Genomic DNA, 26694 nt, shown 5'->3' on the forward strand with positions numbered 1-26694 from the left:
AGAGTACAGTGTCCTAGTATATTGCTTTAGAGCCCCAAGCACTGCTGCAGAACTCTACATGTATGGAAAAGCTGGACAATGCCTTATTGTTACATGATCACAAATGTGGTTGAATACATTTTATTGTCATGCACAAGTGTTCAGAACTGAGGCAGATGTTACGACTTCTTAAAGTAAGTGGGACTGCACATAAAAATAATTTAATGCAGTAACTACCTTTAAATAAATGTACTTCCATTCTTTGTTCAAGATTCAGATTTCCAGCACAGAAAGATGAGATATCTTTACTGTTACAAAAATAACTCACGGTCAGACCGCCTAAGCTTAGTGTAAGGATCCTCCTCCTGTACTGATAAAAAGCAACGGTTTTCCTCCTCAGTAGAGTAGGTGAAAGTAAGGTTCTTCATAGATCAAAGAACTGACCTACCAGTCAATTGTGCATTCAAAACTTAAGCACTAACGTGATGATCTTTGTGCCGCTGTATTACTGAATCACGCATGTGCAAAGTGCTACCTTAGAAACCAAGCAGTCTCTGAAAAGTTGAAATATTTCCATTCCCTACACTTTTATTCTGGTTTTGCTTATTCCTTTATGTATTCGCTCCCTCTCAAGTTCAGCATTTTACAGTTACTGAAACTGTGAAGTGCTCCCACGTCACCACTTGTACTACCCTTTTGGTTTTTCCTCCTTTCATCTCTGCTACCATTACTTTAGCACCAGTCACAAGCTTACTCTGCAGGTGCTTCCAAGGCCAACAGCATGACAAACACCTCAAGCTTTATTTGAGACTGCAGAGACACAGCAAGCACTACACCACTTGCTCCTAAACTGCTTTTACTCTAAGAGTAGCTCTAGCAGATGTTCCATCAGTAGTTTCCTTTGGAAACGCTTTTGAACTATTCTGCACTGCAATAGGATAGCACAGAGATTGCAGAAGTGAATCCAATCTAAATGGAAGGGAAATAATACAATGTGTATGACACTAATGATTGAAGAATAGTAGTCAAAGCTGAATAAAAAATAGCACAAAGCATGGCTGCACTGGACTGACTCCCTTGTCTTCCACCTTCCATCACTGTTTCCATTTATCATCCTTTATCATCCTTATCAACCCCAACCTATTTGAGCGTGAGAAATTTGCTGATGTTTGGCAGGTGGGAAGAAGAGGGAAAGAAACAGCAGACCTTTTTGCCAGCGATAACAATTGGAGCATTGAAATACATTTCTTGGGAGGGATTTCAAAAAAAATCTGTATAATCATAGGTTTTAAAGAACAAGTTAGAACAAGTTATCTCTAGGCAGAGGAAACCATTCTTCACAAGGATTAAATGACAACAGGATAGATAAATGACCTCTCAAGGTCCCTTCCACACTGCGAGGAGTATTTTGTTTCTTAACTGGAACATATGAGTAAGACATATTTTGTGGATTTTTTTTTTAATTATCCAAGATCTGTCCTAACATCTACCAGCATTAAAAATCCTAAATTGCTTCCGCAGGAAAACAGTGGGAAGAGTGAAGGAGGCCAGATTTAAGCAGTTGCAGTAAAGGAAGAGAGGGAAGCAACACATATGGACTTTGGGAGACCCCCTGCCCTGAGTCCTGGCTGCCCATTCTTGCATTAATTCTTATCCAGACAGGCAGATTTTTCTATGGAAAAAGAATTGTAAGTTTGAACCAGAACTGCTTGGAAGTCTGTAACAGGGAAAGAAAAGCAAGGGGACATTAAGAATGCAAAGCGTTCTGGATTTGAATTTCTCACACATGGCTGCACAAAAGGAGCTTGAAATGGAGAACTGCAGAGCATGGCTGTATTTTTAGTGTTTGTACCCTCTTCTGTACTCCTTGTCAAGCATGACTGGAACAACGTGATCACTGCCTTTTACATTCTTTTTTCCTGCTAAAAACCTTAAGTATGTGTAACAAAAGGGACTTTTTTTTTTTTAAACAGGCAAAGAGTAGAGAATTAGCAAATTCTGCTCTCTGCTTGCTAGAGATGAAGTGCCTCCTCAGATAAAACACAACTGTGTGATGCAGAAATCACATCTACTGAAAGAAGAAACATGATCTGAATACAAGATATAATATAACCTATTGTAAGAACTAAGCTCAATACCATGGCACAACTGTTCCTTCAGTCTAAAGCAAGCTACCGTCTGTTAAACCAGTTAGTGAATTTAAAAAAAAAAAAAAAAAAAAACCACCAACAAAAAAAACCCCCACCATTATGTCATAAGTCCCCATCTAACATAAGAACAGCTGCACTGAATCGGATAAAAGGTCTACAGAGAGCATTCACCCTTCAACAATGGCTAAAAGCTATACTAAGCTATTCTGGGACTACAGTAAAGCCAAATGAATGGCTGTATGACCTGTAAACCCAGTAAGATACAGTTTCCTTTGACACTGTCCCACAGTCAGAGTCTTAGTGTCTAATAAATGCCAAGCACTGATCAAAGTTTCCTGACTTCTGTCCTGTGTGCATGCTCTTCTCTCTAGCGAAGCGCAATAAGCCAGTGCTACAGTTTCTCTCCATGGGTTATTACTAGAATTCTCTCTTTTTTTTCCAGGCACTCATACTTTTGAAGCTCTCAAGCTCCTATCTTTGAGATCAAGGTCCTCTAAAATTGGTAGAGCTCATCAGTCAGGAAGTCAGCTGTTGACGGGGGACAGAGCACAGCTGTCTGTGCCAGGAGACAAGACTTAAGAAACTGAAAGCATACTTCTGTATATTGCAGTGGACCGAAGTGCAGCCATCTATGCATCTTTACAAACAGCATTTAGTCTATCCAAATACAAAAAAAGAAAAATCAACCTGAGAATCTGAAGTATATAAGAATCAACTCTTGAAGGGTCAAATACCCAGCTCAGCAGGTAGTTATCTTCTAAATTCTTTCTCTTCACATTAGTTTTTGAAAAATGAAGTTACATATATCCTGTACTACTCACATTATCCCATAAAATCTAGCACTAAGTGTACCTGTAAAACATGTTTGACTTGTTTCTGTATGTTTTCACTGAAACAGGAGTTGAGTTGTTAGGAAAAAAATAGGTAATTCTTAAACAAACGTACAATTTCAGTGGAATTTTTCCACACAACTCCAGATAAAAGAAACTGAGGACAAAGAGCAGAGAACTATACCAGTAGAAGTTTTCAACATCCACATCTAAGAGAGAACAAGAAATCCTCTCAAGTTATTCTGAAGCTTTTCCAGTGACATTACAAAGAGCAAGGTAACAGCCTGGGATTTAGAAGAGACGGCTGATGTGGAAACAACTGCTCCACAACCCACCACATCTACTTCAACACAGCACAGAAACACATACCACAACCCCTCAATCACAAAGGAAAGTTCTCTAGCTGTCGAAATGAGAGGAGGGAAGCCGCTTTAAAAAGACGTGAGATTTTGTTAAAGAGGGAAAAAAAATTTTTCCTTACTCTCAAGCTGTACAAGTCCAGTAACCATAAATCACTTCTGGGGATATGAAGTCTGCAATAGCTTTTTTTGGGTTGTTTTGTTTATTTGTGGGTTAGGTTTTTTTGGGTTTTTTTTTTTTCCAGAAGATTAAAGAGGGAGAATACAAGATTCAAAGAAATGAGAGAAAACAAAGGAACAGAGCTTCCACAGAAATGCTTTTGTTCCCTCCTTACGTTGGGTTAAACACATTTCTATTTTTCTTTACTTTCATTGCTACTTTTGAGCTTTCTGCTTACATTTACACAATTCTTACTATATGAGACAGAGGGAGCCAAACAGTTGTGGCACAGTTTCCTCGTTCCCAAGTTGTTCCTTTCGGCCACACTACCCACACTGGAGAAGTGTAAAAGTCCGCTTTATGAGGCATTTTGTGACAGTCATTAATTAATTTTCTTTAAGTCTCATATCAAATTTTTTCTACTTTTGTATGGCTGTGCTTAACAAGTAAAGCAGAGTCTCCCCTTCCAACACTGAAGCTGACTGCCACAACAGTGCCACAATTCACCAGTTAAAAACCTCTCCATATAATTCAATAAAACACTCTTGTCTATATTCATTATTTTAAAGTGTCATTAAGTAAGAGCATAATTTTGATATTTATTACTTTTCACAATATTATCTAGGTTATCCAAGTGACCAAAGGGATGGAAATAATGTAGGCATCTCTGGACAAGAGCAGAAAATAAAGTAATTAGACCAGTCAGGTCTGCAAATGAAACTCTAGATGCCGTAAGAGCAGAGGTTTGGATTTAAACTAGTCATGCAAAAAATATCATGTTATGTTCAATGCTGCTTTAATGTAGAATGGAAACGCTTTTTACAGACCAACGAAATTCCAGCATCTTTGCAGGACTTAGCTTTTAGAAAGCTGAACTAAGAAGCTTATAAATTACTTCTCTGTGACTTTTTAGAACAACTATTAAACCACATATTTTCATGTAAGCGGAGGGATGTGAACAGATCCCTGTTACATGGACTGTCTGCATGCTGAAACTGGCCTGTTTGTAGCCTGTTACATCTGAATAACTTCCAGAAGGCTACAGACCAGCTGAACTAAGGATATACAAAATCAATACAGAGGAAATTAATTTTGGAATGGAATACACATCCAAATCAAGCAGTCACTGACACTCCTGGACACTCTGGCACACAGTGCTAAGGAAACTAGCACCACTGAATGGACTGCCAATCCCTTCAAAGTACTACTGTAACTCAAGTTTTTTACCACTCAGGGTTACAAGTCCCCAACATGTTGAACACTGCTAGAAATCAAACAAAGGACAGCTGTTTTACTCATTTCAGCATTAAAAACAGGGAGGGGGAAGCTTATGTATAGGAATTTTATACATACCTGTCTAAATTTAGATCTAGCCTCCTTTTCCTTCATTCTTCCATGTGCAACCAGATAATCAAACACTTCCCCTACAATTCAATAAAAAGATATATTAATGCTGATTTCAGAATCTTGAGATTCTTCCCTAGCAGTTGCCCAGAGCAGCTTCACTGGAACCACTGTAGTTCAAGTTTATGATTACAGGTTAAACTCAAGAGAACAAGGCACAACTGCTATGCAATGTACTACACCGTCATCTCTTACATAAGAAAACAGTAAGAGTCAATGAATGACTGGATATAGACAAAATATCCCATTTCCTTCCGATTACTTATGACAGAAACTGAGCAGCATACTTTTGTTTTGTAAACAAAGATGACACATACACCTTCACAAACTTTTTTACAAGGGTTCCTTTGGCCTCACCCACAAAAAGTCTTCATATATGAGAACATCTGATGATATTTGTAAATATTGTCACACCAGCACTAGAATTTTCCTTTGTGCATGTGTATAAAAGTGTCCTAAGCAAAATCAGAAATCTTAGCTTTAACCTAGGCTTAGAAGAGGTACCCACAGGGAAGGTCACAATAGTAAGCACAACACGACCCATTGACTTAATCCATCACACAACCATCACATCTGTAAGATACACTGAGAAGAATTACTCCTCAACAAGCCCAAAGTTGTATGGCTGTAGATGACTAAAGGAGATTACTAAAGTAGTACTAAAGACGTATTTCCTGGGTTTTTTTTCCCCCTTTAATCAACCCAGTCATTTTATAGAACATCAATACAGATCACAACATCTGATCTTTAGCTGCAGCCAACTGGCCCATGAAACACTCGTGTTTGTCAGAGTCACATACATAAGAATTCCTACAAACACAGACGAGTATGCAGTTTTAAAAATTCATTGCTAATATGCAAAATCAATAAAAACTTTAGAAGTGGATCAAATACTTAAATATTCTCTACTGAGAAAGAAAATATTGTTTTGTAGATAGCCACCTCATAAGGGAAGAGCTGAGTAACTTCACATTTATATTTGAAAAGAAGCAGCTCCACCAGATCGGCATTATACAGCAAGAAAAGCAAAAACTGAGCAACCTGAAGGAACGTTCTGATTTTCTACAAAATAGCCTTACTTCCCTCTGTAGTGCATTATTTAATACTCAGATAACGCTCCCAGCTGTATTTCAGAGCTGTTTCTTCAAAAGCCTTGAAGGAACAAACCTGAACAAGTCTTCATAATTCAGGGAAAATTACACCAGAGAAAGAATTATCCCCAATTTATGTAAAGCGTTGCAGTTGTAGCAATAGTTTCTTTCATCCTGTAGCCATGGAGTTCACATGAATCACGCGTGACCAGTATCTTGATAATGAGGAAATATGGGAAATTGATGCCTGCCACTGAGATCACCAGTCATTCTTGTCTCGCACAACACGGCATGCGCAAAGGGTACTGCTCAGGGCCTTTTAGACCAGTACAGTATGTACCTCTGTATTACTCTAAGAAAGATCCCCACTGCTTTAGAGAACCACTGGCCTTTCTACCTCCTAGAAGCTAATCACTAGATGGCAACAGGACTTCACTTTTAAGTCTAGTACCATCAAACAGCACACAGGTGCCTCCATAAAAACCTGTACTAGCCAATATTTTAACGGTATTTTACCAACTGTACTTCTGTTTAGACAAATCTTGGCTGAGCATTTAGGGAGCTGCTAGAAGAAAACACAGGCAGGTAGAGTATCATTACCTGATGTATAGTAATTCATTAAACTTCATGCAATTTAACGTTGGAGTCAGAATTCAATGCTCATTTTCTCTGAAAAGACATCTCTATCTCCCTCCCAAAACTAACGAAGTCTCAACTCTCTGAGACTCCCCAGCTGCTGATGCTAAAGGGTCACACTGACAAACTGAGTGCTGTTAGGTTTTAGCCAGTAAGGAGTAACTTAAAATTGAATACCTTAATTCTAGCTCTAGGGAAAATATCTGACATTGGATGATGCGTGCTTTTTTCCCCTTCTCTGCAATCAGGAATACATGTTTTAAGTTCTTCCTAAAATGGCATAAGGCTAAGCCTAACAATTTTGACAGTAGGAGGTCTGTGACTGAGATACAGTAAATGTCATGAACATCTAAAAACAGAAGTTGCAGTACTCACACTTTTGAAAGCGTCAGTTAAAGAAACACAGAAATGTTTCATCTGAAAATGTTTTTACCAAATATCTTACACAAAATAGGACACTGGAGGTAGGGAGCTGAATCCAATAAATGGAGAAGGTTGGCACTTGTTATGGATGGCAACAATTGACGGCTGAATAAAGATTCCTATTAAATGTGAGTTTTGAGAACAAAGCAAACGTTACAAAGCGTCAAAAAGTTCAGAAGTTGGTTTTACAAGTTATAATTAATTATGTTGCCCAAAGAAGTCCCAGAGAACATTAAAGATTTAGCTTACGATTTTACACTACTGTGGCATTAATATTTGCTGAAAAAGAAAGCAAAACTTTAAAGAAAACAAGTGCTTTCTCCCACTTGGCAATTTGTTTGCATGTGTCACCACAGCAGAGAGGTACTTACCCCCACTTGCATATTCCATTATTAAATAGAGAGTTTTTTCAGTTTCAATGACTTCAAATAGCTTCACTAGAAAAGAAAGCCATTTATTAATCAGTTAACTAGTTGCAGAAGTATTACATTAACCCCACCAAGACTTGTTTCAGAGGAAAAAAAAAAAAAAAAACAAAAAAAACCAACAACAAAACAACTACCTGCTTGCTGCCTGATAGTATCAGACAGTTACTCTAAAGAAGCTGTTTCTGTCTAATATTCCTAAATGGAAAATACTGTAACACATTGGGTCAACTCATACAGAACAACACTTCTCAAGAAGCAATACTTTGCTCCTGTTACATGGGAAAAGCAACCAAATTAAGCAGAACTTCCACAGATTTGAGCATCAACAGTAGCCATGTTTATGCACTGAACTGGCATACATGGTGACAAATGAGTTATGAGTCAGTTTGGTGACAGTCGCGTAACAGTACTACATCATCTAAATGTACAATCTTGAACAATTTCTTGACCACTTCTTGTTTTTGCTATATACTTATTTTTAATGAGAGCTTGAATTCAGTCAAGATCAATGTTATACTCCAAAGGAGAAAAATTATCACTTAGCTATGCAAATAAGCTTTGTACAAAGGGATCAGTGTGGTGGTTTGTTTTGTTGGTTTTTTTTTTTTTAAACATACAGCTCTGAAAAAGTATTTATTACTGCTGCTTTACAGTCTTTACAGTAAACTGACATTCTAGCGCAGAATCATCTTTTAAACTCATACCACAACAATTTTAACAGTGAAAAAGCTAACATTCCTCCAGAGTTGGAAATTATGTGAAAGAAACAAAGTACCTATATTTGGATGATTTAAGATCTTCATTATTCTTACTTCTCTAAAGAGCTGAAATAAACATAAAAACATTAAATAAGTTAATTAAACAGGTAATACCTATTCTTCCTGAAGCCTGATCATTTTGATACACTTATATAAACACAAAGGTCAAACATTACTATTAACATTTCAAGGAAGTACACGAAATAAGCCCTTATTGGAGGGAAGAGTTAATTGCCTGCTTCTTTTAACATCCCTCCCAAAACAAACCAACCCTTAAAAACCTGAACACACCCACAAAGTGTTCAAGGTAGCTCAGGAGAGAAACGACCTTAGCTCTGCAGTTTGCAGACTTTTGGGGCCAGAAGACCATGATGAGCCCACGCAGCTTCCTGCTGACCAGTACATCTCACACCATCTTTCACCTCTTCACCAAAAACACTATTTCCAAAGTTTCATGAACTGCCACCAGAGCACCTTTTGAAGACCACAGCACTATGTTACGGGTGTGAATTCATCATTTCAGTACTTCGTTGAAGCCATGGAAGTACTGTGCTACACAGGAACTCACAGGTGAAAAATGAATTCCTTATATAGCACAAAAAAAAAAAAGGTGTGTTATCCAACTACACCACCAAGAAGCAAGTTTTAAAGAGAGAGAAGCAGGCAAGGCTTCCCCTCAGCCCTTCAGAAGCGTTCCTGCAAGGTGACCGAGGCATAACAACATCTAGACCTGGGCTTGTCACTGCAGCTCCACTGCCTCTCACTGCCAGACACCCAGCCTCCAAGCCTGCTTGGCCAGTACAACATGCTGAATGTACTTGCCAAAATTAATAGGGCAGAACACAAACAGTGTTTCTGTGACCCAGCGAACTCCAGTGGACAGAAGAAACACCATTACTCCAAGGGCACAGGCTCAAAGGGATCAGCCTTCTCCCACCCTCTTCACCATTCACCTTCCAATGCAACAGGATCATACCACTTCCCCTTCTGCAAGCGCTGTGTTAACCCTGACTGATGCACAAGGTCCAAGGATGAATTTAACAGAAAAATACCAGAAAAACACACAACTCCCCTAAACAAAAACATTCCATCTCTAATTTTGCTGTTGCAGCCCCCCCAGCACATCTGTTTTGGCACGATGAGTGGTGAGGAAGTACAACTGCCCATTTCAAGCTGCAGTATGACGTTACACCAACAGTGCTGCATCCAGCGGGCACACACTGACTGTCAGGATCTTGCTCCTCCCCAACACCAGTACTCATGTGAAGAGGGTCTTGCTTGAGTAGTTATTTCCAGAGTTCAACTTTGCCTGTCACACAGAGTAAACTTTGTCCTCCTGCAGCGGGACAGTAATATGGGAATGACATTTAACAAACCGCAAATGAAAATGAAGTCTATTACTGATCAACTGTTAGTTATTTTCACCTCTGAAAACTTTCTTCTGTTCATAAACCCATAAGTGTTAATATTAAAAATGCCACGGGTGTTGTTGCTGCAATATAAAACGTTGCTTTTAACCAAGCTGGTTAATAGCAGATGGAGCAAAAGTAGTCCCAATTCTTCTCCCAGAAAACACTCAAGATAAAAAATGATTAAAAAAACCTTGAAGTGCAAACACTACTGTATTTGGAAAACTCAAATAATTATTAGGCAGTACGTTATGTGGCTGTCAAGCGCATAGCTGTTCTCCCTCCGCAGCTCCCCCCCATGCCAGCCCAAGACTCCAGAGGGTTGGCATTCTTAAGCCTTATTTTCTCACAGCATGCTCCAAAAAGCAGGAGTAATCAAGTGGTTTTACTCTAAAACTCAGCTTCTACAGGAATATCAGTAACATAACAGATCATATTGAACTTAAATGTAAAGAGAATGAAAGTCCACAGCTTCACAGGAAGGCAGACTTGGGAGAAAAGAGAGTTCTGTAAATAAGAAATAGCAGCAGTGTTTTTCCAAGTGTATTAATTATCTTATTATCATTATTCTAGTTTATGCCTGACATTTCACTGAGTGACAAGCTGCTTGAATGCAATCAGGATTGACTGACCAAATAAATTTTTGGCCATGCAAAAAAGGGTTTCAAGAACAATATATGCGTGTTTTCTTTTTCAAAAGAAAATGTAAAGTAAATGGGGGCAAGTAAATGGTCTTTTTTTTTTTTTAACCTATGTTATTTCTGGAGCTTTTCATATATAATTAGAAAAGGTAGACTACTTCACCATCTCTCTCTGATCATCAGAAATTTAAAAGTAGTTGAATCCATAGCTATTTTTTCTTGTTTTTCATTCAGTTTACCTGAACTAGTGTATAATATATTCCAAATACTCCATTAATACTTTTAATCACAGCTTATATAGCTGAAAGCCTCTGGTCAGCTTTTAAAGTTTTGAAGACTGTTTGCTTAATTCACTTTCAATTGATTGTTGGTATCTTCCACCCCCAATACTCAAATAAAGCCTACTGGATCAGATTCTCATCACCAAGGGCAGCTCCACTGCTGCACAGATGAAGACCTTGGCTGTTATTCAGCCGTTAGCCTATTTATCACCTCCTCACCCACCTAAAAAAAGATACGTTCACAAGATTAAGTATGGGAATATAGGCAGTCATAATCGATGCCATCATACAAGAACAGTCAACCAAGGGCAATATAGACTAAGACAGTAAATATGAGCCTAGAATTCACAATATCTTAATGAAAATGAATATATTCATTACTCTAATATTCTTTTAAATAAAGTATGCTGACTTGGCTGGAGGTAGTTACTTCCTCCATTGTCCACTGTACACTCTGGTGGTCTAATGTGATGAAGACAGACTTACAGCACATTTTGGGCTGCTCTAAAGACAACATTAGTCCACAAGACGACTACTATGCCTTACTAACCCAAATGAAGCATGTCAAAAAGTAGCTTCTACATATGAGCCATTTGTTGAAGTGGCTGACTGGAAACAAGCTTTTTTTTTTTTTAAAAAAAAGTTTGTCTCAGAGGAAATTAAAAATAAAATACTTAAACAAGATACTGTTTATTACAATTTTATTATGATTTATTACAATTTTAGCTAGATAAATGCACTTCAGATTGTGTTCCCTAGTTGGTTTAAATGTTACGTGTGGCATTTTGACACAGATAACTCCCACAGGGATATCTGCAAATGCTTGACATCGTATTATGTGTTGCATTCTGATGGATGAATACAATGTAAAACGTCACACAACTTTCACACAGGATGCTGAAAAAAGGGTTTGTCAGACTTTATTCTCCCAAAATATTATGTGCATCAGCTTCCAGCAAATGAAGTAGTAACTACCATCACACAGTAAAATTCATTGCAAACAGGCATGTATGATAAAAGCTCACACATCTGAGCTCCTCTGCCACAGGGATGCAGAAGAAGGTGTAACATCAGAAGATGTAACGTGAAGGTTCCCAATACAGAAAATATTGTTCTTAGTTTTAGAAACTTACTTGTCATAATGAGACCATAAGGGCAGACAATTAACTGAAAACAGTGCTTATCAGTTTAATTTCTAATACTGAGATTAAAAACTACTCCCAACTTGTTGAACAGCTCATTTTCCATCAACAGAAGCTCTACAAATGTTTCTAGGGAAAAACAAACATCCTTAGTCTGCCAAACAAATGGCTTTCAGCTTTGTTGTGGTCTGGTCCTTTGTAAGCCATGTAAGATACGAGGAAAGAATTACATTTAATTAATCCTGCTAGCGGACAAACTGAGTAGAAAAAAAAAACCCAACAAACCAGTAATGGAAGCACAGGCACATACTGAGTAATAATCTTGAATCAGTTTTACTTGAACTTTATTATGCTGACACATCCAAAACAACAAGGGAGTGGGGGGAAAGAACAACCCATTTTTAAAGCCAACTCTCTTTGAACACATTGCAAGACAGATCAGAAGTGTTCCTGCATTAGCTACTGCAAGAGTGTCAGTAACAAATTGTTTCAAAAATACTGAAAAAAGTTTGCTAAAAAGTGAGTCAGATGCAGAGCACCGACATATCCTGGCCTACTTCCCCTCAAAGGGGAGGCGTCTCATGAGATACTGTCCCCATCCGGCTGAAGCTTTACCTGTGAATTAGGCTCCTCCTGATAACTGCTCACTGAAATATGCCCTACATGTAATTAGGAGCCTCAAGCAGGAAGCCTTTACACAATACAAGTTTGCCTCAAACAAACCACAACCTGAAAACAGAAGAAATACTTGCTATAAAGAGAAAAGCCTGGGCACTTTTAAATTCTCATTCTTTTCTTGCAGTTGTTAAAATACTCATTGACCCATGGTCAGAATGGACACGGTCCCTGTTAAAAACTGATGTTTAAGAACTTTAAAAAGCTTTAACAAAAAAAACGGCCCAAACAAGTCGCAAAACATCTGCACATAACAAACAAAAACATTTGGCTGAGGAGCAAAGTTCTAAAAAAGCAAAATGAGAAGTGATTTAGTGCTATTACATGGGCTTGGTAAAAAAAAAAAAAAAACCCAAACCAAAAAACCTTGCATATAATGGCTTTGCTAATTCAAAAGGTAAAAAGAAAACCCAAAATAAACATTTTTTTTTCTTGTCTAGGAGGAAGTGAACTACTGCAGCATCAGCACTTGTTTCCAGTGAGACCAATATATTCACTGGAAACGGGTACACAAGCACACTGGAGAATAGTGATTATGACTAACACCACCAGCATGGGAAAAAAGCACTAAGAATTCCCTCCTTTCAAAGCAGGGAAGTACCGGTTACAGTTTCCTCTTCGCCAAGCAAGAGCAGCAGAGTAGTAATTAGGTCCTAAAACAACAGTTAAGCGTAGCTGCATGTGGCTACCGCAGACTTCCTCAGCAGCAGTCAGGAAACCTGACTCTTCTGAAGAGCCGCGCTGCTGAGTACTGAGCTCTCCGGACTGCAGCCACCCACAGCTTACTCCAAGGGCACACTGAGAATTACTGCTGCAGGAAGCAAAGCAAGTCCTTAACAAGGCTAACTTCTTTCTGGCAGCTGAAGTATCGGTGTGGAAGACGTAATACAAAGAAATCAGAACCAGCAGGCTTAATCACCATTTGTTTCCCCACCTAAGGATGACTAGGGTACGCAGCTACACCGCAGCCGAGACACCATATACCACACCCTCTTCTGGGCACAGCCCTTTGCTCCCCACCATACCTCAAATATTTTATCGCTCTCTGCCGAAGTGCAAGATCAGAAGCACTTCCATCTTGGCTTTCCCTGCATCTACAGGTCGCGTGCACAGTTGGCTTCAAATGCACTGAGGCTACGGCACTGCTGACAGTGCTGGGGGAGAGGCAAGGGCTTCCAAAAAAAGCCTTGATAAAGCAAAAATGATAAGTAACGTGTTGTGCATTCACTCCACTTACTATGACAAGCGGGCATTTCATTTTAAGAAAATTACTTTCAATTTTTGAATTAAGATAACTAACATATCTTGCTGATTTTTTTTTCTGTGCTCATATAACAAATGAGCTTAGGGAGGAGAGCTCATTAGCAATCTTACTCCCCAAATTTTGATCTGATTTCTGCCCCACTATTTAGTACTACTCTTCCAGACTCCTATTTAAGGAACTTAGTGGTAGACAAGACCAATTCACAAATCACAAATTTTATAAATTGTAAATAAAAATAAAATTACAATGGCAATGGAAACACGTGTGTACACTGAGCAGGCTGAAATCCAGGAACCAGAGGGCCAACAAGCACACTTCCAGCTTGTGGCCTTGCCAACTGAACACCTGTGACTTGTAAAAAGGTTTGCTTTGTACCTGAACACGAGCTCAAGCTAGCATTACGGCCCAGTCTCAAGATAACATCGTTTGAAGGATTAAGATTTCACATTTTTGTTGGAAAACATGCCTCTCTACTTTTCTCGGACTATTTTTCCCATGCCCTGACCCCTCCCCTTCATATCACACAGCTTTTGTTTCTCTTCCAAGTGCTCCAAGCATTTCACAACTTTCAGGTATTCCAGTTGCACAGAACTGCCACACAACTTTATCTAATCCACCATATTACCTAATGTGTATTTCATTTCCTCCCTGCTTACCCAGAAATTACCAATAACTTCAGGGATTAAGTTGAAAAAAATTCTGAGAAAACTAGAACCACATTATCTGCATTCACCCAATCTACAGAGTCAGTAAGAAGTTGCTACCTGCTCAGACGACAGAGCCCTTCTTCTACAGGTTATTCTGTGTCTCTCAACCAAACCATACAATGTAAGAACTTGTGTGTTTTTCCAATTTACTTTTGTACCATTAATTTTGATAAAAGCATCTCGTCACATGATCTTTTTAGTGTTTGCATGAAATCCAAACATGTATATTCTCCAGTTTACTCTGGTTACGCTATTTCATTTTGTTTGCAAGTAAGTTCTGGTTATTCTCTCATTCAAACAGAAATACTGCAAGGAGCTTTTTTATCACAATACTCAAAAGTAAACAAAAACTCTTTGACTACGGCACTTAAAAGGACAGAGTTAGAAAAGTCCTAGGTAAGAGTGACATTTAAACGTACTTCCTGTAGGCAACTCCAAAGCAGACAGACTTGCTTGATGAAAGAGTAGGATTTATCACTACTTACTAAAATAGATAAGGCGATACAACTGTACCAGCACATTAAACATTTGAGGTTAGAAGGAAGAAACCAGAACAGTCATGCTCCAGTTTGTTCCATAAAAGCACATCACCTTTTCTGCTGCAAACTACGTGAAAGGCATAGATACCACTTGGCCTTCAGTCCAGGGGCACTATTTTCAAGGCCAGTTCAAGAGGACAGAACATAAGCTTTGTATTTTTAAGTTTAACAAGGTGACCAGTGTGAAGGAGACACGGGGGCATGCGACCAAACCACAAACGTCCTGTGCAGAGAGTTAGCTATGCTTGGGAGACAAAGAAAGAAGCTAACACCACTGTTTTCTCAGTTTACAGCTTTGTACGAGTTCATCTTGAACAACTGCAGGGTTGTCAAAACTACCAGTTACAAAACTAGTTGTTAAATACAGCAGTCAGACGTGCGCAAGGTATGCAATGTTTCAGATTCTCCAGCACAGGCTTTCAGAGTTAATGGAAGGAGGTGGTGAAACAACACAAGTCACAATACAGTTGAAAGATCAAATGTAAAAACCTACCTTTTGTAGACTAGTTGGGTTCAGCTGTGTTTTGTCAATTATTTTTATGGCAACCTAAAGGAAGAGTTCATAATCAGTATTTTCCATATGAACAATGCAGCGTTATTACAAAATGGTCAAATCCAGCAACAGAAATGAAAAACATAAAAATTACACAAACACTCAAGTTTCTTCAGCAAATAATGTACTTGTACTTAAACTAAAACCATTTAGAATTAACTGAAGTGTAATTTACTTCTACAACCACAAAACTAAACAGAAGAGTGGAAAAAAACCTAGTATTTTAAGTGTATTAAGATTAAAAGCTCACTTAAGTCTTTGGCTTGACATTAAGACCATCACACTTATTACAGTGGAAGCTCCAACACCCTGCCAGCACCCTGATAGAGAGCAGTGTGCCTACAGATAATGTTTGCACAGGGTAATCACGCAACAGATGATACAGTACTGACTGGGCATTGGCAGTTTGTGCAGATGCTTCTAAAAGCAAAGATTTAAGAGCAAATTGAAAGTAATTCCACACAGATTTTGGAAGAACTAAGATGACTTCTGGAAATTCACTGAATATTTTTATCAGTTGGCTCCCTGATGCATAAGAAAAGAAGTATCACTTGCGCATCAACAAAAATCCATTGGCTGTAGTACAACAATTTAGGCAAGTTCACTCCTTTACTGGTTCTCATCTTTTCAGTCAATACTGCCCAGAAATATTAAAGAAAAAAAAATCCACAAAATAATCAAAAGTGAAATTCAGTACCATGGTAACTAGTTAGAGCCTGAAGATTTGAGGCAATGAAGAGGCAACAGAGAAACTTCAGCGCAATGCAATCTGGATACAGGATGAGTTAGAACAGGAAACGGGAATCTTTCTAGAATTACGTGCCAATTGGTATTTTTCCTTCCTCACTTAGAGATTAAACATACCAGAAAAAACTCTGCAGAAGCCAAGGAGATGTTGCCTCTCAAAGAGGCAAGACTCAGCTGATAATAATACCTCACTGGTGTGAAGCAAGGGCTTTCAATTCCCCTTGAATTTCTGGCTCAAATAGATGCTGCTCCTCCCCATGCCACAGCTCCCATTTCCCCTGCACCACTTAGCGCTATCTTTGTCATCTCATTAACTTGGGGTTTGGCAACATATGGAATAAAGAATATCTTATATCAAAGCCATTTTATTTCCCTACATTCAAGTGCAAAAACGCAGAGATGGATCACCATGATTGAGAGGATAAGAGGGGAACACAGAGTTCAACGCTTAGTTGCATCACGTAATTCTGTGATGGACACGGTGTTTTCCGAAACTGAGATTCAAGATTTGTTTTGAGCTCTTCTAGATGCCAGATATGATGAGATGTCACCAAGAAGCCATCTAAGAATACCTTTGCTTTGCCGAGTATTTTCTTCTAAAGGTATGCTACTGAAATTAAAGATCACTATTTCCTGAGGCAAAATTCCATTGCAAAACCTTGAGAAATCACTTCAAAAATACAAACAAGAGATAAACACATTCAGCAATAGGTATTTTTATATTAGCAGTTCCAGTATGAAACTGAGAAAGATTTTTATCTGTACCTTTACACCTGTTGAACTATCACGAAGGTAACAAAGTTATTCACTTCCTGAAATTTCTCATAAATCCATGCTGGATGTAGAGCGACCACTGCCTCTGCCAACAGTAGACAATTATTTGAAAGTCACCTGGTGTCTTAAGACAACCCATGCCACAGAAGGCAGCTGTTTGCTTTGTAAGTGCATGCCACTCAGCAGAAGTCGCATTTGTGTTCTGAGCTATACCATTCTGGTCAGTCTTTGAAAGACAAACTTGTTTCGACCCACAAAGTCTTAAGGTATTGGGTTTCTGCGACACAGCTCATCTCTCGCACTGTGCGCTGGTGCCAGATGATCAGAGGTCTCTGACACCTGCAAACAAACTCAGCCCTGGAGATACACGGAAGGTACACGCCTCAGTCTTCTGAAAGGCAGACTCACAGGCCTGTTCAGTGCACTAATTATAGCCTTAATGGCAGGATGAATTTAGAGAATTCCTACCCACATGAACACTGAGAGTACAATGTGTTAACACTGACTTTAAGAGCTTGAACCCATCATCAGAACAGGGAGCAATTTCAGGTGCCTTGATAAGGTCTCCAAATCACAGGCAAAGGGAGCCTGCCCTCAAAAACAGTTCTGAGCAGCCTGAGAGAGAAAATCCTCTGTTTTACTAACCATAGTTTATAAAGAACCAAATTGCCTTCCAAAGCAGAAACTTTGCTCTCTTCACACAAAGCAAATCTGGAACGGTTTCAATCATTGTGTGCCATGGTCAATGTTGGAAGAATGCAAGTCCACCTACACTACTGCATCAGCCATGATATTCTGTGTGAGATCATTAGTGGAATTAAAATTAACTTTGCTTTCACCATTCACAATAACATGAATTAAAACATTCCTCCTACATGACTTGAATGAGGGAGTTAAAGCAATGAGAACTTGAGACATCGAGCAAATTGGCCAAACTGCTACTGCTCAGAATGTTTTCTCCCTCTTAAATTTCACTTTTTCCAAGGGAAGAACACAAAGAAGATGACAATGGATTCCTTGGAGTCAGACTTGGATCCTGAAAGAATCCTGTCTCACTAGGTAACTTCAACTGCCTGGATATTAACTGAACACATGCCTTTAACGAACAGAAGGATTCATATATTTTTGGCTCTGCTTCCAACCACCTCGGTAACTGCAAAAGGTAGCTTTATCTTTTAGATTAAGTTTGGCAAGTATGGAAAACTTGTCAGAGGAAATAACCTCTGATAAATTACAACAGAAAACACATGGCTTAAAGTCAAAGAATTAAAAGCAGATTTACAATGGAGACTTGGTTTCGGAAGGGGACGGAGCCTACAAGCAACACTCTCCTCGACAGAGGATCTCAAAGGAGTGTGTTTCCAAACGCCAGCTCTAGTGCAGTGAAGCTAACTCTCCCTCCACACCTTTGCAGCGAGCAGAAGGCTATGCACTCAGCAGGACAATTCAACCCTCTCAAGTTAGGCTGATGTTCTGACCACTCCCCAAAGGGCTAAACATTTCTCCTTTTCTGTAATTTGAGGCTGAGCCCCCATCATATATCCTGCAGACACACTGAAGATGGAAACAAAGAAGAGTCCTGGAACTTAATCTAGTTGGAAACATGAAAGCTGCGTCTCAGCAACAGGAAAATTCATAGGGAGGACTCCAGATATAAGGAAATGAGCAACTACCCAAGAAGAACGCTTGAACAAACGTCTCCTCCTCCCAAGAAGTGACAGAAAAGTGCTGACCTGCTGCATGATTTAGAAGTTAATCAGCACAGAAATATAAAGAACGAATTGCCATAAAGTGACCTCGACTGGACACTAAGGACAATAAGAATAGCCACACAGACAACAAGGAGCAGATAAGCAGCATTCAAATACAGCAAGGATACACTAGAGATGAAACTTCACTTAAGTGCGGCTTCCAAAACTAAGTATTTTATTTTGGGTTTTAGTACGTAAGATTGAAAAAAGAATAGGAACAAAGACAGGACAGCCAGCAAGAACGTGTGTGTAAAGCAGGAAATCAAAAATTCAGGAGGATGACTGCCATCTGGCTGAGGCCAGACTGAGAATGCTACGGCCGAAAATCTTAAGAGTGGCAGGTTTAAAGAAATAAAGAAAAAGAAACAAAAAAAAAAAACCAAAAAACATTCTTCTAATAAAGATTTCTAACATCTATCACAAACAAAATGACAACACAGGTTTAGAAATTACTGGATTTAACTTCCCCCCCCCCCCCCCCCAGTAGAGTCATTTACCACAAAATTCTTGAGCTCAAAACTTGCAGGGAAAAAAAAACAGGGAAATGGACAGAAGGGTTAAATGCAACATATTTTCCTACAGTTAATTGTGCCTGATGTAAACACACAAGATACGGCTACTGTAAAGCCTCATCTGGGAGGATGCATGGAAATTATTGAACTAGATAAGCTTAAGTGTGCACAGAGCTTTTTTAATTAAAAAAATGGCTGAAGAGATATCAGGATGGAAATAAATTAGTAAGGGTTTTTCAAGGACAAGACCTGGGACCAATCTTGTTTAATATCTGTATCAGTGGCCTTGGCATGGGAAGTCAAACCATAATGATTATGTCTGTTGAAGGAGTTAAGAGGCTCCGTCAAATACAATGGAAAACTGATATAAACAACCTTGGAGATGAGGTAGCAAAGAAAGCAAGATTCATCAAAGTACAAGGTGCAGCTGCTGATCACAACCAAAACCATCAATGTGACAGCCATGAAAAAGGTCAGCACAATCTAAAGATTGATCAGATAAATACTCCTGCAAGGGCAATGGTAAATTAATGGCACTGGGGAAATTGTTATCCAGAATACTGTGAACAGTTCTGGTCATACACATCTAAAATATGTAACCATTATCAATTTTGTACAGTTCACCTAGCAAGAAGGGAAACAAAAAGAGAAACTTTTACTCATGTTTCTTACAAAGAAAAAAAAAGTTTTAAATACCTTCAAGATATTCCTAGAAAACTAGCTTAATCTTTCCCTTCAAAGGAATGCCACTCATTCTAGGTAACCAGGAACAATGGCCACCTCCCAGAAAGTATTTATGCTCTGTGACATTTATTCCACGAGAGTTAGAGAAACTTAGGACTTAAATCTTCCCAAATTTGGCCAAAGATTTTACACTGTCACTTTACTTGTTGTAATTTCAAACAAACATAATGCACCAGAGATCAACACACAGTTACCTGCGAGTAAAAGAAAACATACCTCAATTTTTGCAAAGCAATGTGTGACGATACCTATCCCCAACTCCTATACTTATAGTTATAATAGCAAATTAATACTAACCAAGTACTTGCATTTCCTGTGTTAAGTATCAGTAAAAAGAGGCGGGAACTTAAGTGGAAAGCAATTAACTTTGTCTACAAACAAGCATTAACTTGAACACCAGAATACCACTGCTCATCACCAGAACTGTCAGCTTACAAAAAAAAAAAAAAAGCCTCCCAACAACTCCTGCAAAAAGATGTCCCCTCTGTTCCTAGTAGTGCTACTGAACTCCACATCACGTCAGAAAAAAGAAATTCCTTTAAAGCAATGCAGTCAGCCACATAGCTTTCTTTAACAGTCCTTGTCGGTATCAGCAAATATTTACTTCATTAGACAGGTTTGGCAAGAAAAGGTCAACAAGGTGTTTCTCCCTCTCTCATTACATAGAGCATAGAGTTGCTATTAATAAAACAGCACCAAGAAACACCTTCTGGCACGAAGCAAACAGGATTACAGTTCACCAAATCAGAACCATCACTAAGTGCAAGTTATTAATTACGTTGCAATGGTAAGCATGAAACAAATTATGGAGCTGACTTAGACACTACAAACAGATACAAGAGAGAAAGCTTGTCTACAGCAGGCAACATTGAATGACACACAAATTGGCTCTCAACAAACTCCCGTGTCTTCCCCAAGGCCGCCCAACACTGCAGATGCTAGCAAAACTCCTTGGAGATATGTTGCTTTGGCAAGAAAATACCGTGTTTGGGCTACTCAGAGCATAATCAAGAAGATATATTAATTCTCATTCCTGACTTCCCCTCCAATATAGCCCTGCCCTGTGCAGTATAGAGACATCAAGAGGTAATATTTCCAGCAAGCTTATTTAATTGCTATATATTGGGCCCTTTTTGGGGAATGGAGGATTTAGCAGAGAATTCTAGTAGTAAACTTGAACACAATTCAGTTGGACAGGGACTTGTCAAAATAAACAAGTTTAAGAGACCATTTTCAAGAGAAATAGTTTCATAATCATTACTAAAAAAAAACCCAACTGTTTTTTCCATTTTTGTGTTTTTCTACATCAGTGACAGTATCTCTAGTAAAATGTGCTAAATGTTCACAGACTTAGATGATGCTGTTCTGAGAGAACCTTCACATCTACTGCAATTCACTACTGTTTACACCCATACCACTTTACCTCTCTGCCAGTTAGGATGTGCCTTGCCAGCTTTACTTTTGCAAAATTCCCCTTTCCAATCGTTTTAAGGAGTCTGTAGTTTCCAATATGCGGCTGCTCATCTGCGCAGGAAGCTATAGAGTTCCTGCAGCGAGCTCCAGAGCGCCCAGTTCGAGAGGAAACTTCCTGCCGTCCGTCTCCATGGGACATGTGCTGCAATAAAAACATACACAGATAAGGCTGAGAAATAAAGACAAAACACAACAATGATGAGAAGTATACAACATTCAGAAACATTAGCAACTCCTTTGAAGGAACCTTCAAAGGATCCAACTTAGATTCATGCTGAACTTTGCTCTGAGGGGGACAATAACAAGGTTCCCAGTTTCTAACACAATATCCATTTCATCATCTGATGTCACCTGAAACGTAGCAATAGTTGAGCATTTCTAAGAAACTTACGTGGACTGACGAATCAGTTATGGAATATGTAGGTGTTTGATATTATTTGCAGTTTGCATTACTGTGCCCATCTAGAACAGGAAGCCTTGAGAAAGGAGACCTGAACAAAGCTTTTCCAAAAGAACACACAGTAAAATGCTCAGCCTGACTGGACAGTTTAATACCACTGACAAAACAATATATGGATTTTTTAAATCTGTACTAGACTCCTGTTCTTACAAAACCTCATGACTGAAAACACCCAGGATGGCCCAGAGAACAAGGGAAGAAAACTTACCCAATATATAGAAACCTCAGATATTAATAGCCTGAGCACCAGTTACAGAGATCTGAAATGCTGCCTGCAATCTGTTAAGTTCCCTTCACTCAGTTTCCCTGAACAGCTATTAATTGTAAAAATGAATGGGTATATATCATACCTACAATAGTCTTTATTCATTAGATCACATGGTTAAGATAGCACTAAAGCATTTTTTAATTTCCTGATAGAGTCTGTTTATGAAACAGGTTCCCTCATGTCCCTTACTTCTCAACTTATGGTTGAGGTCTACACACCAACTTCACAAACTCAAGTATTACTTAGAAATGCTCAGTAGTCCGCAAATGTGGAGCAAATGTTCAGATACACAGAAGATGATATGCTAAATTTACAGCCATCCCAGAAACCCCAGATCTTGCTGTAACCCATCAGGGACAATGAAAAATCTGGCATTCAGCAACACTTGGTCTGAAAATCACTGTAGCATAAAGATGTGAGATCATAACTCAAGAGCTAACAACCATGGTACAGGCACAAATGAACAAATCCATGCTTGCGTGACACTTGGCAAGTTTCACACTCCAGTTAATAACCTGATATAACCTTGTGACCATACTCTGGCATCTTAAGTTCCTTGGTTTGTTAACTTGAGTGCAACAGCTGTGATCAATTTTTTTTTTTAGAAAGACATTAATTTCGTTTAAGAAATACTACTGATAGAAGTCTATGGCAACTCTTGGAAAATTGTTTCAATAGTTACCATTAAAAAAAACCCACACCCTGTGGTTCATATAATGTTTTAGTATCAATCTGGCTTTAGTTTCTCCTTACTGCCCCACTACTGCATTGTTACCAGACCTGTACTTCCCATATAGGTACTTAATTACTATGATCACGCTACTCCTTCACTTTAGTAAGTTATACATCTATATTGAGCTCCCTAAACAGGCTGCTTTAAGAACACTTAAAGACAAGAAAACTTTTATTGTAGGTCTTTTCAGAACCCTCTTCTCTTTTTCCAACATATTTTTGTGGGGCTCATGCCAGAACTGGACATGCCATACCACCACCAACTGCAGCAGGACTAAACACAGAGAATGCGTTTCTGTTCAACACTCCACTGATTTTACATGGACAAAACTAGCCCTTCTTGGCAGAAGACTATCTGCATCTGACCACCCAACACTCACCCCAACTCTTTTTAAGAATTATTGCTTGCCACTCCCTTACCACCCATAATGACTTTCATTCCTGGTCCTTACATGCACGAGCTCACATCTGGCTGAAGCAAAACGCAGAGTTTCCTTACATGCAGGCTATTACACGTTCCTGATGACTGGCCCATCCCGCCTTATTTAATGTTCTAGTAATCTTTATCCTAGTTTCAGGCGCAGTAGTATGCACTTCTTCCAAACCTCTAATAAATGGCACAGGAACAAGAGGCACACCCGTAACAAGATCTAGTGAAAATGCAACGCTTGATAACAATTCATTGTTCTCAATAGTATCTTCAGACTTACAACAACTGGTTAAGTGTTTATCAATCAATAATTCTCAAGGAGAGGAAGGACAAGACCAGTCGCCCACCTTAAGGAACTACTAAAGCCAACGAAACCCTGTATCAACAACTTCACTATTTTGCCTGTCCGTAATGGCATGCTGGTGCTTTCTGGCCATCCTATTTACTCCTGTACATAGTGACACAGCAATGCCGACCCTCTGTGCTTCCCTAAACTACAACTTCTAACAAACCTTGCAGCACACAAGGCAGAAAACTTCTCTGTCAGCTCATCCAGTACCTCCAAGTGTCAAGTTATTCAGACCAGCTAGAAACAAGCAGCAACTGCTGATGCGAGATGCTAACATCCTCTTGCATTGCTACCCCCAGCAATCAGGAAACGGGATGTTCTGTACAGGGCCACGAGGATATTTATTGGATAAAATAGAGAAAGGCTCACTTCTGCTTCAAGTACAGCATCCCAGGAATACAGCTGTACTACTCACATTGCACTACACTGAGACAATAACCTACCTTGGAAGAAGTACATCAGAACTACTGAGACTATAGCCCTTTCACACCCGGCACAAGCACACAAGCTGGCTTCAGAAAGAGCCAGTCTGCCTCCATGCAGGGCTTATTAGCTTAGGCTCTCCAGCAGAGTCAACAAGTAGGTTGCTTTGGAGCCATGCAGCTGACTCTGAAAACAGAGTATCTGTATCTGTGCTGTCTTGTGCTTGAACTAATAAACTGTGTTAGACCTGAGCTAGCTTATGCAGCAGTTGAGACATGGGCTTCAGGAACCATATATTCCCAAACCAGAAAAGCTGTGTACAGGTTATCCAGAACTGATCTAACTCATATCCTACTTTATATAAATAATACAAGGTAAAAGAAAGATTCTGTTATACTAACAAATTCTATTCCACACAGCAAACCATTCCAGTTAATATATCTTGAGAGCTTCACTGTCTGCTGTTGAGGAATGACTTCTTGTGTCCTGTCATTTTTTTCATGCTTTCTAGCTTTGCACTTAAAGGGAATAATTAAAAGCTGTGAACTTATTTGGACTAGCATTGATAAATTTAGCAACAATCTTCTTGTACGGAGGTTTGCTAACCTAACCCTAACCCAGACTATTTATTTTCAAGAATACAACCTTTTTCAGCCATTTGGGTTTGTTTTTTTTTTTTTTTTAACTATCAAGCTGTGAGTTCCTAAGAAGTTCAGTTCTCCCCAAGTGACTTGTTCATAGCTGTATTTTGCTCTGTAGAAATTTGTCCATTTGCAAGCACATTTCACTTTACGTAAGTAAATCTATCAGCAAGTCCTTCCTCTGTCAAATACGAGATTACTATATTGAACAGAACACAAGCTTTCTAACAACTGCAGAAAACAGCTTCCCAGTTTCAACATGGATTTTATTTTGCTTATGGAAATGAAGGAAGAAGAGGGCTTGGTAGCATACATTAGTAAAAGGCATAAACTCAAAACTGAGTAAAAGCATTTCTCCCACTCAAATAATTTTCAAGAAGCCATGATAGATAGATGAGAAGCTAAATGGTGTAGGCAAAAAGTAAAAATACAGATGGTCTGGGAAAAGTCCGAGTCAGGTATCGGCTTGTATAGCATTTGGCTGGACTCAGCTACTTTCCAGGGTAGTTTCCTCAGCAGCTCCTTTGATGCAGCAAAACCATCATCACAGATTAACAGCTCCAATCTCAGCCTGGAGAAACAGCAGTAGCATCCTCTGCTCTAAATTGAGATGCAGGTCATTTGTCTTTTCCCAAGCAGACCCTCAACTCCACGGATTTTGCCTCACTCAGCCTCTGACCCCTAAAGATTCTGTTCAATTTCAGGCTTCTTTCCCAGGTCCACAATTATAGGTCTTCAATAAGAAAGGAGGTTTGTCTTAAAAACACAGGATTTAAAACAAGCATGTGTTTATTTGTATGTTTCCATACATTGTGGTAGGTGAGCTGTATCTCCTGTATGTGTGTTCTGTGTAAGGGTAACACTCATTCATGACACTCACCATGGCTGAGGGATTCCCAAAATACCTGTCTTCCCACAAAGAAAGGTCATTATACTGCAGATGGGGAACTGAAGCAAGGAGACTTGGTACTTCGTGCGGCTTCAGGCTAGCCAGAGTCACCAACTCTTTTAAAAGAAAAGTCTCCTGAAATCCACCTCTAAGAAGACAGTGCTTTCTTCCATATCTTGGCATGCATCATGTTCCATTTCAAAAATCTTTTAAATACTTTAAAGAGGGTTATTTTGCACATAGTAGGAGGGTTCTCTAAAAAACTATCCATTTTCAAGCCAACATGACAACCCCTCTCATTAAAAAAAAAAAAAAAAAAAAAAAGCAGCATTCTCCTCCTCTCCCCAGCCCCACCCAGGTATTACTCAACCCAGAAGGAAATTGAGTAAAATAGCTCAATTTGTGAGGGACCTTACTGCAAGGGAGGGATGGAGCCCAAGACCAACTATACATGGAACACAATGCAAAACCCACCTTTTCGCAAAAGCCTTCCCCCAATGATGAGCCGACATCCTTTCATAGCCAGATAATGATCAGCATGAAGAGAAAGAAAAAGAAAAGAAAAGAAAGTAAAAAGCAAATGACGTATGAAGGTGTCGATAACAAAAATATTTCTGGTAGATGTTAGCTTTATCCAGCATCTGTATGATTAGAGATCTCTTAACGCTAAGAGCATTAGAAACAGGCAGGGCAGAGGATGACTAGTATCAAAGTTCTTATACTGCTTAAGAAGGTGCCAACAGCTGAGAGAAACCTGGAGGAGACAGAATCTGATATACATGTGAAGAGTTGAAAAACATTACGAAATTAGAATGCCTAAGATCTGCAAAAATCCATGTTTATTTACATTAAGTAGGAAGCTTTCCTTCTAAAACAGGGAGGACAACAGTATCAGCTTCTAGTTTTTTTGTGAGCATTTATTTTATACAATACTGAAAAGTACCCTCTCATGAGCCAAATGAACTAATAAAACGTAATCTTACAAAAGTCTCTAGGAATGTTTATTACCTTAGCTGTTACCTCATCTTTGTATAAGATACTACAAAGTGGTATTACAGAATTTCTTGGAAAG

The 26694-nt window shown here is 39.0% G+C and overlaps 1 protein-coding gene across 17 annotated transcripts in view; it reads right to left on the reverse strand.

Annotated features, from left to right (window-relative positions):
• The window catches only part of MARK3 (microtubule affinity regulating kinase 3), a 65931-nt gene that overhangs the window by 29632 nt on the left and 9605 nt on the right, over positions 1-26694 (reverse strand). For 9 of the 17 annotated variants that reach the window (XM_086749152.1, XM_086749149.1, XM_086749148.1 and 6 more), the window contains exons 2-7: positions 26097-26135; positions 21381-21572; positions 15370-15423; positions 8236-8284; positions 7404-7469; positions 4832-4902 (exon numbers count right to left, since the gene is read on the reverse strand). In XM_086749152.1, coding sequence (XP_086605278.1) covers positions 4832-4902; positions 7404-7469; positions 8236-8284; positions 15370-15423; positions 21381-21572; positions 26097-26135 — 471 coding nt within the window. Of the gene's footprint in view, positions 1-4831; positions 4903-7403; positions 7470-8235; positions 8285-8546; positions 9633-10507; positions 10773-15369; positions 15424-21380; positions 21573-26096; positions 26136-26694 lie in introns of those variants that run through there. The other 8 variants (XM_086749150.1, XM_086749159.1, XM_086749164.1 and 5 more) reach the window with 4 other exon arrangements.

The sequence above is a fragment of the Chlamydotis macqueenii genome, chromosome 5 (assembly GCF_036417535.1).
Source record: "Chlamydotis macqueenii isolate bChlMac1 chromosome 5, bChlMac1.mat, whole genome shotgun sequence".
Classification (NCBI taxonomy): domain Eukaryota; kingdom Metazoa; phylum Chordata; class Aves; order Otidiformes; family Otididae; genus Chlamydotis; species Chlamydotis macqueenii.